General features: G+C 44.6%; 1 protein-coding gene across 1 annotated transcript; it reads left to right on the forward strand.

Moving 5' to 3' along the window:
• The first annotated feature begins 12,152 nt into the window (after positions 1–12,152).
• On the forward strand, positions 12,153–12,809 carry FANCD2OS (FANCD2 opposite strand). The gene has a single exon (XM_030208650.1). The coding sequence runs from the start codon at positions 12,276–12,278 to the stop codon at positions 12,807–12,809; it is 534 nt and encodes a 177-aa protein (XP_030064510.1). The 5' UTR covers positions 12,153–12,275.
• The last annotated feature ends 7,506 nt before the right edge of the window (positions 12,810–20,315 follow it).

The following is a 20,315-nucleotide window of genomic DNA, read 5'->3' on the forward strand; positions in this document are numbered from 1 at the left end:
GGGTAAGTCCCTAGCATCTCATCCAGATGTCTGTTTTTAAGGGGGGGGGGCAGGTCTGGTTCATCCCCCTTTTTGGACGATTTTTCCTTTGTGGGATCTTAACCTGGTTCTCTCAGCTCGGTCTCGCACTCCTTTTTGACATCCTGTACCTTGAAGGGTTTGACTCTTAAAGTAGTTTTTCTGGTGATCTTAAAGTAGTTTTTCTGGTGGCCATAGACTCGGCCAAGAGGGTGTTGGAGTTGCAGGCCCTTTCTTAGTTTTATATGTTTATTAAAGTTTTTGTCATACAAATAATACAAAAGTGAACACTAAAGCAAACAGAAACCCCCCAAAAATAAACACAAATATGTAAAAAAAAAAAAAAAGGTCAGCATAATATAATCAGAGGTCCATGGCAATACCTGGAAACAAATAGTATGGATACCCCAGGTCAATGAGTGCTATGTGGCTCCTGGCAAAAGAGGTCTAAACGAGCCCAGGTCCGCAAAACAGACCTAATGGTTCTACGCCTATGGGCCAAAATTGTTTCGTATTTCATGATCACGCATACATAACTCCACCATTCATTATAATTCAAGTACACATTCCAATTGGAGACAATTAAATGCAAAGCCCTTTCTTGCCACCCACTCTTTTTGGAGTTTGCTAAAGACCGAGTGATCTTACGGCTGGTCCCTTCCTTTCTCCCCAAAGTTGTGTCACGGTTTCATGTCTTTCAGTTCGTGGTTTTCCCGGTGCTGGGGGTCTTCTTCCAGCTCGGAGGAGCAGCGGTATCTGAAGTGTCTGAATATCAAGAGAGTTCTCAAGCATTACTTGAAGATTACAGACGCATTCCAGTCAGACAGATCGTCTGTATTGATTGGGGGGAGTTCACAGCTTCTAAACCTACTGTATAGGTGGCTTAAGGAGATGATTGCTTCCGCTTACCTCCTGGCGGGCAGGTTGGTACCTGACAGTATTAAAGCTCACTCTACTAGGGGACAGGCAGCTTCTTGGGCTGAACGTTGTCCGGTTCCGCCATTAGAGATCTGCAGGGCGGCAACCTGGTCCTCGTTGCATCCCTTATCTAAGCATTACCGGTTGGATGTGCAAAGTTGTCAGGATGCATTTTTGGAGCGCAAGTTTTCACAGCAGGTTTGCTGGGGTCCCACCCATGAATTTTACTGCATTGTTACGTCCCATTAGTCGCAGTCTGGGCTGGTCTGGAGGGACACTAAGGAAGAAGAAATTAGGCCTTACCTGCTAATTTGCTTTCCTTTAGTCCTTCTTGAACAGCCCAGAACCCTCCCATTCCTGTTTGCTGCTGTTGTAGTTCGACAAGTTTTGGGCTATCTTGCTAAGGAGAGTCGTGTTGTCCATCTCCTGTTCTTGGATAATATAAAAAAAAAAAAGTCAAAATGAGCACAGCTTTGCTTGCTTGAACAAGTTCCTGCAGTGCTGTTAGTGCCTTTCTGTCGAGGGGCACACTCAGTATATGGCACAGGCTCGGTGGTAGTCTGGTGCTGGTGGCTGCTCAGGTTCCCAGGTGCACAGAACGTGTCTCTGTCTTTCTCCTGCTTTGGTGCGATATACTGGATCTTTCTAGTCCTAGTGAAGGCTCTTATTGGCTCACTTGTTCAATCAGAATTTTCAGTCTCCACCTGCTGGAAGGCGTGCACAACCCATCAGTCACAGTCTGGGCCGGTCTGGAGAGACTAAAGGAAAGCAAATTAGCAGATATGGCCTCATTTCTCCTTTGCCACACTGTACTTGGATGGCAAACTAGTGCTTTGGAAGCCTTTTTAACCAGACTTTGAACACGATCATTGCATGAGAAAATCCATGCAGCTGGTACAAGACCGGTAAACATATAAAACAGGGGCGTATCTGCGTGGGGCCTCAGGGGCCTGGGCCCCCGCAGATTTTGCCCTGGACCCCCCTACCGCCATCAACCCTCCCCCGCTGCCGTTCTTACTTTTGCTGGCGGGGGACCCCAACCCCCGCCAGCCGAGGTCTGCTTCCACCTGCCGCTGCCGTAAAAACTTCTTCTTCAGCCGGCGGGGGACCCCAAACCCCCGCCAGCCGCCCCGCGGTGTTTAAAATTCATCTTCGGCCTCCGTGGCCGTGCTGCTGTGATAGGCGCTGTTGAAATCCACTTCGGAGTCTGACGTCGTTGTACGTTGTACGTGCTGCGACGTCAGACTCCGAAGTGGATTTCAACAGCGCCTATCACAGCAGCACGGCCACGGAGGCCGAAGATGAATTTTAAACACCGCGGGGCGGCTGGCGGGGGTTTGGGGTCCCCCGCCGGCTGAAGAAGAAATTTTTACGGCAGCGGCAGGTGGAAGCAGACCTCGGCTGGCGGGGGTTGGGGTCCCCCGCCAGCAAAAGTAAGAACGGCAGCGGGGGAGGGTTGGCGGGGGCAGGGGGGTGGAGAGAGTCATTGGTGGCGGTGGGGGCTCGGCGGTGGGGGCTCGGCGGCGGCGGCGGGGGGGGGGGCTAAAATGTGCCCCCTCCCTCTGGCCCTGGCCCCCCCTACCGCCGGAGTCCAGATACGCCCCTGATATAAAAGATAGTGCTTTATTGATGGACCATATGGAGTTTTACAGAGGTTATACTTTGCTGGCTTTTGATCTGTCTCCTGACCAGGAATGTGCAGATCACTACTTCTTGATCAAAACCAGTAATAGAATACAATACAATACCCACACATGTGGGACAACGTTACAGAAGACCAATTTTACGTCTTGATGGTGTATGGCTTACCGGATGAAACATTTGTAGTATGAAGAGTTTATTACTCGAACATGGAAAGTTGAACAGAGAGTATGAACAATGACATCGTTGTTTGCTACAATAGGCAACCCCTGCTAATCTCTTGTGACCCCGTCAGGCATAAAACCATCATGAGAAATACAGGAGTACCGGCGCTTATTCGAGCAGATGAAGACTTAGCAATCATTTTAGTGTTAGAACCAGCAGTTTTACTAGCAATATGAGCTTGCCCGCTGACATCACAGCTGGATTTAACACCTTGTACTTCTATACAGATATCATGGAGCATCATTTGTGGATCATTTTGTACTGCTGTTGCGTTGTGTACCAGTTAAAAGGAAAACTGAGAATGTACCTGTTTGAGCAGATGCGAATGGATCATCTGCAGGAATCAGACATCGCACATCCTGGAGGACGTTGATTCCAGGAAATCTGGGAACCATTTTGGATAACATTGCCTCATCAGGCATGCAGTTGACTGTTGAATTGTTAGTGACTTACAGTGGTGCGCATAATATCGTTTTGTTATCATTACTGTGGGGAAGGGAATGGGGTGTCTATAAGATGTCGATAATTGTCAGTACGTGTTTATAGCTGTGGTTAAAAGAAGATAGAGCTGACAGCATGGGCGTAGTTTGACTGTTTCATTTGGGGGGCAAAGGAAGGGGCGGGGCATAACATTCATTTGCATATATATATGCAAATGAGTATGTTAATATGGAGAAAGGGAGAAAGAGCTGGCTTTTTTGGGAATAACCATAATGAATATGTATGATCTCATACATATTCATTATGGCTATTCCCAAAAAAGCCAGCTCTTTCTCCCTTCCTCCTTACCCAGCACTCCCTCTTCCTCTCCAATAGTATTTCCCCACCCCCTTTCCCATACCATGCCAGTGTAGACCTTAGAAATGCATAAGCTCTATATGTAGATCCCTCAAGAGGTAGTGTGTCATGATTTAGGTTCTAAAACCCTTTCTGATGTTTTGGTGCCGCCTCAGTAAGGCCAACACACAATCTCTCCACTGCAAAACACTATACACAAACTCGTGCAAAAACACACTCATAACCTTACCAAACCATAACAACACTAATTCCAAGGACAGGACAAGTGACAACCTTATGCATGAAAAAGCAGAACTGTAATTACACCAGGCTCTAAAACACCAATACACTACCTTGTGAAAAACAAAACAAAAAGGGCTGCAAGTACTACATGCTAGCAGAATACTGCACCTTGATCACACATGAAAAACACATGACACAACAGATATGACACAAGGAACTAGAAATAAAAAAAATATGAAGGCAAAATACTGAACTGGAAGGTTACCTCAAGAAGTCAGACTCAGCATGCAGCAATACAAGAAGAATTGAAACTTACATGAAAAATATCACAGACGCACATTTCTAAAAGCTGATATATTTCAATTAATAAATTCTGAATAAAATACTTTTTTCTACCTTTGTTGTCTGATCATTTAGTTTTTCTATTCGCTTTGGTCCCAGTGTCTTCTGTTTTATGCAGTGTCTTTTTTTCCATTTGATATTTTTCTCTCACCATGTCCACCATCCTCCTATGTCCTTATGCGTCCTGTCTACCATCTGTAGCCCTGTCCCTGTCCTTCCTCCAGTTTCAGTATCTGCCCTCAAAGTGTTCTGATCCAGCCCTTAAATTCAGCAGTTTCCCCTCCATTCATATCCAGCATTTCTCCTCACTCCCCTCCATCCATGTGCATCTACTTCCTCTGTCTTCCCTTCCCTCCATCCATGTCCAGCATTTCTCCTCTCTCCCTTCCACTCCATCCGTGTGCTTCTCCTTCCTTTGTCTTTACTTCCCTCCATCCTTGTCCAACATTTCTCCTCTCTTCCCTGCCCTCCACTCCATCCATGCCCAGCATTTCTCCTCTCTTCCCTCTCCTCCATCCATGTGCATCTCCTTCTTGACTTCCCTCCCCTTCATCCATCCATGTCCAGCAACTCTCCATTCTCCCCTGCCCTCTCCTCCATCCACCCATAGCCAGCAAATTCGCTCTCTCCCCTGCCCCCTCCATTCATCTATCCATGTCCAGCAATTGTCTTCTCTCCCCTGCCCTCCCCTCCCATCCATGTTCAGCAACTCTCCATTTTCCCCTGCCCTCTCATCCATCCATCTATATCCAGCAAATTTCCTCTCTCCCCTTTCCCCTCCATCCATCCATGTCCAGCAATTCTGCTCCTTCCCCTGCCCTCTGCTCCATGTCCAGTGATTTCTATTCTCTCCCCTGCCCTCCTCTCCATCCAAGACCCCTGAGGCAGGCCTTTGGGCCGAAACACGGCCGTGTCGGGTCGTTTTTTTATAGAATAAAGCATTTTTTGGTATCCTCATTCGTTTTCCTCACTTTTTTGTTCCATAACTCCTCTCCATCCATCCATGTCCAGCAATTCTCCTCTCCCCTGCCCTCCCCTCCTCGTCCAGCAATTCTTCTCTCCCATGCCCTCCCCTCCATGTCCAGCGATCTCTCCCCCTGCCCTCCCCTCCTCTCCATGTCCAGCAATTCTCCCTGCCCTCCCTCAGCTCCCCGACAGCCTTCCTCTCCATTCCTTCCTGCCCCCCCCCCCCCCACGTATTTAAACCTTTTATTTTTCTCGCGACGGCAGTGAAGCCCACAATACAGCGGGCTCGCCTCCAGCCTTTCTCTTCCCTCACACAGCGTCCTGCCCTCGCGGAAGCATGAAATACATCATCGCAAGAAGGCGGGACACTGAGTGCGGGATGGGAAAGGCTGGAGGCGAGCCCACTGTATTGTGGGCTTCACTGCTGTGCCGTCGCTGCTAGGAAAATAAAAAGTTTAAGCATGCGCGAGGGGGGGGGGGCAAGAAAGAATGAAGAGTAAGCCTGTCCAGGAGCTGAGGGCGGGAAGAGCTGCCTGCAGCATTGCACCAGCCCTGCGTTTGGGGGGGGGGGGCAATGCCCCCCCTTGCCCCCTCAATCTACGCCCATGGCTGACAGATCTACCAGGTCCGCTTGCCAGAAGTGTCCACCTCGGAAACTATGATTTGTGAAAATGAATGCGAGCAGGTCTGAGTAAGGTATAAACATCTTGCTCCTTGAGCCATTCATCAACCTGTATTCTATTGAGAGCTTTATTATGTTTTCTAGAGATTCTGAGCAGAGGCATGATGCCTCCTAAACACCCGACTGCCACTGGATTGTAGCAAATTCTGCTTAGGATTTTTTTGTTCATGACTTCATAGGGTGGTGCATGTTTTGTCACTAGCGCTACAGGGTGGGTGGGGAGCTGTATAAGGGGGGAGGGGGGTAGGATTAGCTGGAAAAAGAAAACAGCTCAGAACTGGGGTTCTGTGGATTTAGCTTGCTTTCGCTGAAAAAAGCTGTGAGAAACCAGGGAGACTGAGTCTGTTTTTTGGAAGGTACAGAGCTAAGATTCATATGGCATATGATAAATGGGTTTGTTAGAGAAAAAAAGGTAGGGGTCTGGGAGGGGGATGCAGAGTGAGAGGTGTGCTTATCTGTAACTTGAATGTTTCTGAGGTGAACACACCGCTAAAAGCAAAATAAAGCATTCAGATTATATCCTTTTGAAAGAAAACCTGTGTTGGATGGGTAGAGAGAAGTAGGGGGACCTATGGGGGATGGCTAGAGAGAAGGAGGGGGCCTGCAAGGTTGATGACTAGAGAGATGGAGGAGGGAGGGTGCTGCAGGTGAATGACTAGAGAGAAGGAGGAAGCCTGTGGGAGGTGGATGGCTAGAAAGGAGGGGCCTGTGGGGTGGATGGCAAGAGAAAGAGAGTGGAGCTGTGGGTGGATGACTAGAGAGAAGGAGGGGGGCCTGTGGGATAGATCGCTAGAGAGGAGGAGGGAGCTGTCCTTTTTGAAACAGAGCTAGGATTTCCTGTGTTTAGCTTGGGGGCAGAGCTGAGATTACACTTTGAGTTTTGTTGCTAGCTAGGGGGGAAGGGGAGAGGTGGTGGCAACAGACCCTATTGATCTCACACACAGTATGAAAAAAGCAAACACCAGATTGTTTTTACTTTCAATCTGCCGAGAAAGGGGGCAAAGAAATACCTATAGAAATGCATTTGTTCTGCCATTCCACATTTTTCATTTAAAATAAAAGCATTGAAAAGAAAAAAGTTGCTTGTCTGTGACTATTTAAGTTCATCTGTCTTACACCGGAGCTGTGATTCTCCCTGTAAGTTTTGCTGCTAGCTTGTAGGGAGTGGGGGAGGGGGAAGGCAGAAGCACAAAGCAGCAGGAAGTGGCTGCAGGAAAACCAGCTGGGCATTTTTTTGTCTCACTAGTCTACAGCCATTTAGGGCATGATCTCTCCTGGAAACAGGAGAAGGGCCAGCACTTGCATCCTTTTGAAAGAAAGCCAATGCCTATTTTCTTTCCTGTGAGAAAAAAGGTGAAGAAACAGCTTTAAAAAGTAAGCGCGAGTTATCCTTTTGAAAACAAAAATTTGATATGAAAAAGAATGCAAAAACGTCTTTTTTCATTCCTGTGAGAAAAAAAGGTTAAGGTGCGCAATCACAACTAAATTTCGCTGAGGCTTGGGGGGGGGGGGGAGAGGGGGGTTTGACATCACTTCCTGTCATTACCCCATCCAAAATGCCATCTATTAGTGGAAACAGGAAGTGACATGGTGACCGCCATCTTGAAACTGGGACGTGGCTATGCCATCACTTCCTGTGACATCACCAAAAAGGGTGAGGTTCAGGGCAGGTCTGTGCAAAAAGGGCATGGTTTGGGGATGAGGCTATACAAATAAGGTGGGGCAGGGGTGTGGCCATGCAAACAGGGTGGGGCTCGGACATGGTCAAGACATCTTCCAGTTATATCATTGAAGGGGGCAGGGAGTGTGTGTTGCTTGGACGAGGTTTGGGTGGTGACATCATCAAAAGGGGCAGGGAGTGGACTTGGTTTGGGCATGTCCTCACTTCTGATTTGCAGAAACCCAGAAGTGGGTGTGTCACCTGTCAAATTTGACAAATACTACTTTCATTTCTTTGAAGGTGTGAATAAACATATGGATAAAGGTGAGCCACTTGATGTAGTGTATCTAGATTTTCAGAAAGCATTTGACAAAGTTCCTTATGTGAGACTCTTGAGAAATTGTTAAAAAGTCATAGTTACAGGACAGAAAACAGAGGGTAGAGTTAAATGGCCGTTTTTCTCAATGGAGGAGGGTGAATAGCAGAGTGTTGCAGGGCTCTGTACTGGGACCGGATATATTTAACATATTTATAAATTACCTAGAAATCAGAAGCCATGCGCTAATGACGACAAAGCCCATTCACTTTGAATTGACTGTGTCGGCATTGCCGCGCAGCTTAGTAAACAGAGGGATGAATTTGCACATGACATAAAACTATTCCGTTAAAAATTTTCAGGAGGACCTTAGGAAACTGGAAAACGCCATCCAAATGGCAGTTGAAGTTTAATGTGGACAGATGCAAAGTAGTGCACATTGGAAAGAATAATCAAAATCATAGTTACTTGATGCTAGGGTCCATCTTAGGAGTCAACCCCCAAGAAAAAGTTCTAAGTATCATTGTAGACAATACGCTATAATCTTGTGCCCAGTGTGTGGCAATGGCCAAAAAAGCAAACAGGATGCTAGGAATTATTAGGAAATGGGATGGCAAATAAGACCAAGAATACTATAATGCTAGTGTCGCTCCATGGTACGACTTCACCTTGAGTATTGCATTCATTTCTGGTTCAAAGAAGAGCAACCAAAATGATAAAGGAGATGAAACTCCTCTCATATGAGGAAAGACTAAAAAGGTTAGGACACTTCAGCTTGGAAAAGAGATGGTCTACAAAATCTTTAGTGGTGTAGAACGAGTGGAAGTGAATCGATTTTTACTCTTTCAAAAAGTACAAAGACTAGGGTATGCTCAAGTTACATGGAAATACAGAAAGACGTGTTTTTTTCACTCAACGAATAGTTAAGCTCTGGAACTCTTTGCAGGAGGATGTAGTAACAGAAGTTAGTTTACCTGGGTTTTAAAAAGGTTTGGACAAGTTCCTGGAGGAAAACCAACCAATAATGACATCCCATCTGCAGACAACCTTGCTAAATACTTCAATGAAAAAATTGCAAACCTACGTAACACGCTACCTCAGGACAACACTGATATCGAAAATTTCATCACTGGCTTGGACCCAACCCCTGGTGAATACCCAGTGGACCGAACCTGGTCAAACTTCGCTCTCCTCACGGCGGAAACAGTCACCCAGGCAATTAAAAGGTTCTCCAACTCTCACTGTAAATTGGATACTTGCCCCAGGTACCTAAAGATCCAAGAAAAAAAATCTAACAGAATGGGTGTTGGTAGGTGAGAGGAGGGTAATAAACAGAGAAATAAACAGAGAAATACAGCTTTATGGTTTATAATGGGTTAGAAAACCCAGATCTTTATTAAGTCCTGTTTGTTGGGTGTCAAAATATTTGAAATAAGAATGATTGAATATTTTGACACCCAACAAACAGGACTTAATAAGGATCTGGGTTTTCTAACCCATTATAAACCATAAAGCTGTATTTCTCTGTTTATTACCCTCCTCTCACCTACCAACACCTATTCTGTTAGAATATCAATGAAATGCTTTGATGTCCCCATGCATACCTCATACCCACCCCCACCCTCCCACTCTGTCAGACTATCAAAGTAATGCTTTGATGTTTCTCTCATATATACTATCTGCTACCACATTTGCTTATTTCCGATCTGACGAAGAAGGGCAACCTTCGAAAGCTAATCAAGAAATGTATTATGTCCAATAAAAAAGGTATCATCTTATTTTCTTTTCCATGTTTTATTTTGTTTGATTCCTATTTGTTTTAAATCTACCATATTCTAGCTTCATCTTGTGTCCCCTGGTTCTATTATTTTTTGAAAATGTAAACAAACACTTCACATCTGTCCTCTCTACTGCGCTCATTATCTTATAGACTTCTATCATATCACCCCTCAGCTGCCTTTTCTCCAAGCTGAAGAGCCCTAACCTTCTCAGCCTTTCCTCGTAGGGAAGTCGTTCTATTCCCTTTATCATTTTTGTCGCCCTTCTCTGCACCTTTTCTAATTCCTTTATATCTTTTTTGAGATGCAGCGACCAGAAATGGACACAATACTCTAGGCGTGGTCACACCATGGAGCGATACAACGGTATTATAACATCCTCGTGTTTGTTTTCCATCCCTTTCCTAATAATACTCAACATTCTGTGTGCTTTCTTAGCCGCCGCAGCACACTGAGCAGAAGTTTTCAAAGTCTTATCAACGATGACTCCCAGATCCCTTTCTAGGTCTGTGACTCCTAACGCGGAACCTTGCATGACATAGCTGTAATTTGGGTTCCTCTTACCACATGCATCACTTTGCACTTGTCAACATTGAACTTCATCTGCCACTTGGACGCCCAATCCCCCAGTCTTGCGAGGTCTTCCTGTAATCTTTCACACTCCTCCTGAGACTTGACGACCCTGAATAACTTTGTGTCATCTGCGAATTTAATTACCTCACTAGTTACTCCCATTTCTAGGTCATTTATAAATATGTTAAAAAGCAGCGGTCCTATCACAGACCCCTGAAGGGACCCCAGTAACTACCCTTCTCCATTGAGAATACTGACCATTCAATCCTACTCTCTACTTCCTATCCTTCAACCAGCTCTTAATCCATAGTAATACCCTACCTCCGATCCCATGACTCTCCAGTTTCCTCTGGAGTCTTTCATGAGGCACTTTGTCAAACGCCTTCTGAAAATCCAGATACAAATGATGAGGTAGCTATAATAGGCATTAGGAGGAGATATGATTGAGGTCTACAAAATCCTGAGTGGTGTAGAATGAATAGAAGTAAATTGATTTTTTACTCATTCCAAAAGTACAAAGACTAGGGGACACTTGAGGAAGTTACATGGAAATACTTTTAAAACAAATAGGATGAAATATTTTTCACTCAATGAATAGTTAAGCTCTGGGACTCTTTGCTGGAGGATGTGGTAACAGCGGTTAACATATCTGGGTTTAAAAAAGGTTTGGACAAATTCCTGGATGAAAAGTCCATAGTCTGCTATTGAGGCTTGCCTTGGATTGTAGTATGGAGTGTTGGGTTCCTGCCAGGTACTTGTGAGTGACCTGGCTTGGTCACTGTTTGGAAAACAGTATACTGGGCTAGATGGACCATTTGGCCTGACCCAGTATGGCTACTCTTATGTTCTTATGGACAAAGTTAGGGTTTTTTTTTTTTTTTTTTGGGGGGGGGGGTTTCTTTGTGATTGTTTTTAGTCTAGAACCCTCTCTACACCTGTCTTAATCACACCATGTGGTATCCTTACCTTTTCAGCTACTACTTTTGAGAATCAAAGTAGCCTTCCAAATCACACTATGTGGTGAGCCAGATGGTCACCTACTGTAACATCAGAAACGCTCTCCCCATCCATAAGCACTGTCTAGTATGACCTCATTACCAACTGCTAGAATAGTTCCCCCTGTAGAGAATCCAGGATCTCCCTATGTCTAGAATACCCCACAAAAGGGTTACCCCAATTAATATCTGGCATATTAAAATCATCTATTAGTAGTACTTTCCTTTTCACAGCTGTATTTTGAATGTCTTCAGTTCAATCTTGGTCCACTTCTTCTGTCTGTGGAGGTGGCCTGTAAACACATTTTCCATTCCTTCTTTCTAGAATGATTCACAGTGCCTCTTCCTAACCCTGTTGGTCCTGCAGTTCTGTAGCTTTAATATTATCTTTGAGATATAATGCCACTCCCTCTCTGTTCTTGTTTCCTGAACAGATTATAACCCAGTATAACCATATCCCAGTCATAGTTCTGTGTTTGCACCTGAGGACAGTGGAGGGTTAAGTGACTTGCCCAAGATCACAGGGCTCTGCAGTGGGATTTGAGCTAGGCTTCCCAGGCTTTTAGCCCACCACTCAAACCATGAGACTACTCCTCCACTAGGTAAAGCCTTTATCTACTTAAATAAAAAAGTTAAGCAGTAGGATAGGTAAAAGCTTTCTGTTTGTCTGCTACTAATTCTAGTTATTTTTTCTAGGTGCTACTAGATGTATTCAGCACTGTAAACAAAATATATAAGAGACAGGCCCTGCAAAGTTAAGCAGGAGGCTAGGTAAGAGCTCTCTGTTTATGTTTGATTCTCACCCCCCCATCTTCCGTCTCAATATTTGATTTATGGGCTAAGATGATAGCAAACACATTTTTTTCACCACTTGGTGAATTGGGGATTTTTATCAGCAATGAGTCAGTCTAAAACTAGATCTCAAATTTATTAAAAGCACAAAAACGTAAAGTTGTATATGTATTTCCTCCCATTCTCAGGCTGTAAACTCACCTAATTTGTAGTACTGTCCATTTGTTGTCTGTTTCATCTGGCACCTTAGGTCTTTCCTGAAGGTGGTGGACTTGTTTATTACTGTTTCACATGCAGAAATGTTGACATCAGATCTAACAGCTTTCCCCACTGTGTCCTAGATGTGAGTATGGCAGGATACCAGCTTTGGTCACCATGGACACCACTAGATGAGAGCTTCCAGTGGTTGCGACGTACGACTCCCAGACCTTCTACGAAGCACCCCTTCAGGGCAGCACAGTGCTTCCAGGCCAGCACTTCTGACCTGGAAATACAGCTGCGTTTTCAGGATCTTGCAGGTGTCATTGACAGCACAGCCCTAGAGGCAGGACTGAGCTCCAGGCTGCCCGGTTCATCCTCTGAGCAGAGAACTATCAAGAACAAAAAGGACATCATTAAACCAGAGCCAGTCAGATTAAGCGGGGTGGACTCTGTGTTTGGGAGAATTATCACTGTTCAAGCCCCCAAATGGACTGGGACATTCAGGGTCTCAGAAAAATCTGCTTTTTCTAAAATCATCAGCCGTGAGCACAAGTGGCCCATGGGACTGAAAGAGCCACAGATTCAAATGACAATAGCAATGTGCAAACAGCTGTTGCGCTCCATTCTTTTACTTTATGCCACATACAAGAAATGCACTTTTGCTTTAGAGCATTCCAAATAAAAGATTAGGTTTGCATTCTAATTCTTTTCAATCTTATGACATGAAAAACTGGGATCCAGTGGATCAGAGTAAGAGCACTGCCTGATGGGATACTGCTCTGTGCAAAATTCCAGTAAGAGCATGTTAAAAGCATCTGGTCAGAGGCAGCTATCACAATGATAACCAGAACTAATTTCTGCTGAACTGAAAAAAATGTTATGAAATTAATTTTAGAATACTGTTTAACAAACAGAACAAATATTTCTTAGTTATTTTATTACACTGGTGGCATTATTCCTTGCCATTATAATGAGATTTACTAGAGCAGTCCTGTAGACCTGGATCCTTATGGCTTAATAATTTAGTTATGGTCACTATCATTAACAATGGTTGATGAATCAGAGGAGATGTACTACTGGCACAGATTTTACATAATGTGCTCCTTATCTTAGACAATACAAATGGCAAATGTTATTTCTGCTGGGTATTTTTATTTTTAAGTTGCAGGTGAACTAATATAACAACCATATTATGATAAATGCAAATGAAAAGACAAATCTTAAAATCAACACATAGGGAGAGCATATGTTAAGGCAGAACTAGAGAATGACACGGAGACGGGGACAGAGCCTGCGGGGACGGAGCCCATGAGGACGGGGACAAACTTTGTCGATGTGCCACTTTGTCCTTTGAAACCTGTTAATCAACTGGATTGTTATTTTATGTTTCATTGGTGCAGACGACAATATTTTTATTTTTTGAAGAAACAAACATGGTGGCCACATCTAGCAAAATTTGCACAGGGGATCCTGTACATCCTGCTACCAGCACATCTTCTAAGAAGACATCTTCTGTTGCAGGAGGGACTGTGGAAGACAGAAGAGCTAGACTGAATCCTGAAATTGTTGATGACTTCTTATTCATCCATAGATTAAAAAATCATAGTGCTTCATTGGGCATATTTCTTCCCTCTACGGCATACAGAACAGATTGTATTTTGAACCCTTGGACATTTTAACAGGGTGGATTAGGATTCCTTGGGATAGTTGAAGTCAGCTTTTGTTGGGGTTGGAAGGGTAGAGGTTGGTGGTGGTGGGAGGGTTTATTATAGTTGCTCATTGTTATTATTGTTTTCTATTTGTAATTTATACAACAGTTGCACAGCATATAGTTCCTTTTTATACTTTAATAAAAAGATATAAATATAAAATCATAAGTGTTTAAGGCTTCTGTAGATGAGAACAGAGCCCACAGGAACAGAGACGAGGCCTGCAGGGAGTAGTGTCTGTAGTAGGCTACATCCCCAAAATAATCTCCAAGAATGTTGCCTCCTCCCTTAAAACACCTAGGGAGAATCTGCTACAGTACAAGGAAAAGAAAGCCACAGACAGAAACCTCCTTGTAGTGACATGCAACCCAGAACTAGAAAAATTAAGAAAAATCATAAAAGATCTACAGCCACTACTCCAGGAAGATGAACTACTGAAAGAGATTATTCCCTTCCCCACCAGTGCTGGCCTTCCAACAGCCACCCAATTTAAAACGCAAGCTAGTGAGAAGCAAGATTCTGATAGAAACTCAAAAAGAAGAGTGTGGCACACATCCTTGCAATATATCCAGCTACAAACTATGCCAAAACATTTTACAGGATCCCACAGTAATTCACAAAGGAAAAATATTCAACATAAAGGAATCCTTCACATGCTCATCTTCCAATATGGTATAGGGTAAATGGGAGCCCTCCAAAACCCACCCAAACCCACTATACCCACATGTAGGTGCCCCCTTTCACCCCTTAGGGCTATGGTAATGGTGTAGAGTTGTGGGCAGTGGGTTTTGGGGGGGGGGGCTATGCACCTGGGAGCTATTTTTATTTTATTTTAAAATTGTTAGAAGTGCCCCCTAGGGTGCCCGGTTGGTGTCCTGGCATGTCAGGGGGGCCAGTGCACTACAAATGTTGGCTCCTCCCACGACCAAATGCCTTGAATTTGGCTGGGTTTGAGATCGCTGGCATTATTTTCCATTATGGCTGAAAACCGATGCCGGCGATCTCAAACCTGACGATCTCTGACATTTGGCCGGCCCCAACCGTAATAGCGAAGAAAAAGATGGCTGGCCATCTTTTTCGAAAATACGGTTGGCTCTGCCCACTTGCGGCGCTGGCCCCGAAGATGGCCGCCCATAGAAATGGCCAGCGCAATTCGATTATGCCCCTCTATGTCTACTCTTATGTTCTGTCAGTTATAATTCTTGTTTAAAACTGTGTGCGGGGGGGGGGGGGGGGGAGGAAGAAGGGTATGATGTGCAAAAATGTCATTGTGACTCCCCCAGGACCCCCCCCCCAAATATTTCTGTTTAGAGACATCACTAGAAGCACGTTATATCATACACTGCTTTTATTCAGCAAATACCATGGATGGTTCACTGCAGATTACAAAAGAAAATTACTACATAATAGCCAGAAATTACACAACAATCTAATCAAAATTCTTTAAATAGATATGTCACTAACCTATAATTCCTCCTTTAAGCCCCAATCTTTAAATTCCCAAAGTACAAAGCAAAATAATGTTCGCTTACCAGAGAAATGTCGTCTTCTCTCAGACCCTCTCAGAAAGAATGTTAAGTGGGATCTTTCCTGTTTATATAGTTTTGAATCAAAGTGGACTGCTTCAAACAGTTTCAGTTTAAAACTATAGGAAAAGTGTCTACTTCTAGAGAAAATTTCAGTTTAAAACTATGGGAAAAGGGTTGTACACTATGGAAACTATTTAATAACTAGTAAAAAAAGGCCCGTTTCTGACACAAATGAAACGGGCGCTAGCAAGGTTTTCCTCGGAGTGTGTGTGTTTGGGAGAGTGTATGTGAGAGTGAGTGTTTGAGAGTCAGAGTGAAAGTGTGAGTCCAATCCATGCTCCTCTGTCACCTGGCCCCTCCATTCATCCCTATCCAGCAATTCCGCTGTCTCCCTGAGGCCTGCCCTGCAATCCATATGCATCCATGGCCATCTGTCCCCTCCATTCATCCCTATCCAGCAATTCCCCTCTCCATGAGTCCTGCCCTTCCAATCCATGCCCATCCATGCTCCTTTGTCACCTGGCCCCTGCATTTTTCCCTATCCAGCATTTCCCCTCTCTGCCTGAGGCCTGCCCTGCAATCCATATCCATCCATGGCCATCTGTCCCCTCCATTCATCCCTATCCAGCAATTTCCCTCTCTCCCTGAGTCCTGCCCTTCCAATCCATGCTCCTCTTTCACCTGGCCCCTCCATTCATCCCTATCCAGCAATTCCCCTCTCTGCCTGAGGCCTGCCCTGCAATCCATATGCATCCATGCCCATCTGTGCCCTCCATTCATCCCTATCCAGCAATTCCCCTCTCCCTGAGTCCTGCCCTTCCAATCCATGCCCATCCATGCTCATCTGTCACCTGGCCCCTCCATTTTTCCCTATCCAGCAATTGCCCTGTCTCCCTGAGGCCTGCCCTGCAATCCATATCCATCCATGCCCATCTGTCCCCTCTATTCATCCCTATCCAGCAATTTCCCTCTCTCCCTGAGTCCTGCCCTCCCAATCCATGCCCATCCATGCTCCTCTGTCCCCTGCCCCCTCCATTCATCCCTTTCCAGCAATTGCCCTCTCTCCCTGAGCCCTGCCCTCCCAATCCATGCCCATCCATGCTCCTCTGTCCCCTGCCGCCTCCATTCATCCTTTTCCAGCAAGTCCCCTGTCTCCCTTCCATGACCCCCCCTTGCATCCATGCTCCTCTCTCTCCCATGTCCCAGACTGGGCCGCCCTCTTCTTCCCCCCCCCCTTCGCATCCATGGTGTCGTTTCTCCCCTGCCCTCCCGCTCCCATTGTTTTTCTTTTGTGGCCACCCTCTTCGCTCCCCCCAACATGGTTTTTATTTTTTTTTCTTGTTTTTAAATGTACCTCCGTGGCGGTTCCGGCAGCAAAGCGTCAGGGAAGGAGGCGGTGCTCCCGACGTCTAGGTTTCCCTTCGCTGTGTTCCGCCTTCTTTTGACGTCAGAAGAAGGCGGAACACAGCGAAGGGAAGGCTAGACGTTGAGAGCGCCGCCTCCTTCCCTGACGCTTCGCTGCCGAGCGTTGCGATTGGATGAGTGTCATTGCTCCGCCCTCGATGTCATCACGTTTGACGCGTGGGCGGGGCAGACACAATGCGATCTCACCCCCTTCACTTTTGGCTAACAGAGGCTTCATTCGAACGTTGGAGGTGCGTTTTATATAGAGAGATGCTTGCTCTTCTCCCCCCCCCCCCCAAGACTAAACTAGGTCCTGCAGTGCCTGCTAGAGGCTGTTAATGCTGTGGTACAAAGTTCAAGTTTTATAACTAGGGGGAAAGAGTATGGAGATTAGTTGATAAAGTTTTTTTTTAATATTTTTATTCTTCTTATCACTAACCTACAATTTCTCCTTTAAACCCCAATCTTTAAGTTCCCAAAGCAAAATAATGTTCACTTAGCAGAGAAATATTTTCTTCTCTCAGAACTTCTTAGCCTGGCAAACTTCTACGGTCTATGTCCCAGAAACACCAATGAAAGACAATGATCAAGTATATAATATCACGTTCATTGTTGATTTAATCTTGAATTGATATTGAATGTGACTGTTGGGCAGACTGGATGGATCATTCAGGTTTTATCTGATGTCACTTACTATGTTACGGAGCTCAGTGTTCTTGTAAATAATTTTTGCATGTAGCTTCTTTCTGCTTTGAAAATCTGAATTCAGTCCTATGCTACAGCAAAGGAAGAGACTGTGATTCAATTTTAAAGCATTCTGCTTTTGGCTATAGCATTTCGTTTGGGCCTTATGCACTACCCTGACCATAGCATCTATTTTTGGTTTATGTTTTTCCAGCAAATGAATCAAGTCATGACTCACAATCCCTTAAGGTTTATAAGCAATAACATACAATGCTTATGTTTTAAACAGTGGTGCATCTTCTTGAATTCAAAACAAATTCCAAATTACAATTTCAAAATTATATGCATGCATTTTATATTTGAAATAAAAACAGATCTGTTGTTCTCAATAACGTATATACATACATACCTCCTAAACAAAGGAGGGCCTGCGGTACCAATTTTCTTTCTACCATTTATATACCTTTTATTATAGTAGGCAGGTACACAAACACTTTCCACCTGTCTTCCTTAGGTATTATACAAACTTTCTTAATATACATATATGTCTTTGCCGATGACATTTACACGTAGTTTCTCTTGAATAAAAGGTTTGTTCCTTGTGTTATACTAGGTCACATATATGTAGTCAGCATTAGGTAGAAGGGTTTAATTACTCTCATATCATACATCAACATGTTTGTTTTAAACATTTTTGATATAATACTTTTACTTTCCATACTTGGAAGTGCAGTGCCATACAAAAAGAGGGAAGAAGCCAAGAAACTTTTCTTTTTAGTTGTCAACATTTCTCCTCTGCTGAGGTCAGAGAGGGATGAAAGCATATCACTGAAATGATAGGCCTTTCTATTGTTGAGCACCAGCTGGGTTAAGGGCCTGGGTGACTTCTGTTAGTGCTCACATAAGTTACCTTGCCAGTTATTGTTGTACGGGGCATATATGTAGCACTGTTTGGAATAAAATCCTCTCTGTAGCATGCTCATGTAGCTTGGCTGACCCCTGTGTTGCCATGCTCTACAGAATCCCATCTGTATGGAGCCTGTTTGCCACCTCATGGTTGCCCATGAATGAGCAACAGTACTGGTACTTCTCCAGTTTACCCTTTCTGCATTACCGTGTGTGTGTGTGGGGGGGGGGGGGGGGGGGGGAGAGAAATCCTTATACAGATACCTGTGCAGGTTTTGATGGTTTTACTGCTGGGACATCTGTGGACTTCTCTGTCTGCCCATTAAGAAGGGTAATTTAGTGTATCACCACCAGCTGACACATAACATCAGTTCATATGCATTATAGAACAGTATAAGAGTAATTTTGTAAATAGTTTCAAGCTTGAATTACAGTATGTATATAAGGTTTATGTAACTACATGTGTAAGAGTGATTTTACAGGTAGGCCTGAACCTTGTCAGGACAGAGGTCCCTGTCAGTGTCACCATTTCTGCCTTGAAATGCCTCTATCAAGGAATACATTAGATCCTCTGATGCAGTCCTGACTTGGACCTTGTACATTATCTTGTACATCCGGGCTTTGTTTCGAGAACTTCTGGAGGGATTGCTACGTCAGTCAGCTTCAGTATCGGGGGTGCTTGTGCCTTCTCTACCATCTGCTGCAGCGGTGTCTGGCCCTTTACCTGTGGTGAGGTCCCCGACCCCGATGCTGCCTGCTGCATAGACGTCGGCTGCCACCCAGGTTGATTTCCCTTCGACATCGGTGGAGGGAGCTTCGCTGCAGTCGGACAGGGCATCGACCTCTCGACATTGCCATAGAGGACATTGTTCCTCGGCGTAGTGCAACACCGGGTGCCTATTTTTCGGCACACCCCTCCACAGAAGTTGGACAGGCAGATGTGCCTTGGTCAAAGTGGTAATCCCAATAGTCATTGCATCTTTGATTCCTCCTCATAGCAGCTCTTCCTCACGAGTGAAGAGACATGCAGTGCCCGGATCCTTTGATGACCGGGTCTATATTGATGCAATCGGAGTTCCGAGAGGGGTCCCTGATGAATTCAAAGCCAGAAACCAGATTGCTGCAGGGTTCGAATCTGCCTTCCTTTGGTGGGCAACCATCAATAAGAACGTAGATTGGATCAACTACATATATTACAATCAACAGAGATTTGTGAATTACACCAGAGATGCGGTTCAAAGTATTGCAGCACAGTTAGATGCCACTAGCAGAATGACCCTTGAGAACAGACTTGTTCTTGACCAATTGCTAGCGGCGGACGGAGGGGTCTGCCGAAAAATAGGCACCCAGTGTTGCACTTTTATCCCCAACAACACTGCCCCAGATGGGTCAATCACCAGAGCTCTGAAAGGCCTCACCTTACTCTCAGAGGAATTGGCTGAAAACTCAGGTGTTGATACATCCTGGACTGGTTGGATGGATAAAGCTTTTGGTAAATGTAAGACATTTATCATATCTGCAGCCACCACCATTATTATAGTGGTTGCCATTTTCATATTGGTAGGATGCTGCATAATCCCATGTGCAAGAGGCTTAGTAGAACGCTTAATTGAAACCGCCATAACAAAAAAGCAACAACAGGACAATATGTCTTGTACGAAAATCTCCTTCCTAACACCACAGGAGATAACACATTGGACTATCTCCCTATGAGGTAGACCAATCGGTATGCAAACGCTAGAGAAGCTACAGATGTACTTGCAACTATATAATAGGATAAAGCACGTGGGAATGCAGAATAATGATGAATGTTGTAATAAACACGATCATGTAGGCTATGTAAGCATGTAATCAATAATCAATACAACCATGTAATCAATGCAAACGTATAATCAGTATATATTCAGTATATAACCAAGAAATTAATTATTGTAGATACATATCGGTAAGAGTATA

The sequence above is a fragment of the Microcaecilia unicolor genome, chromosome 6 (genome assembly GCF_901765095.1).
Source record: "Microcaecilia unicolor chromosome 6, aMicUni1.1, whole genome shotgun sequence".
Classification (NCBI taxonomy): Eukaryota; Metazoa; Chordata; class Amphibia; order Gymnophiona; family Siphonopidae; genus Microcaecilia; species Microcaecilia unicolor.

Coding starts and splice junctions, on each gene's coding strand:
- FANCD2OS (XM_030208650.1), top strand. CDS start 12,276: ATGGCAGGATACCAGCTTTGGTCACCATGGACACCACTAGATGAGAGC.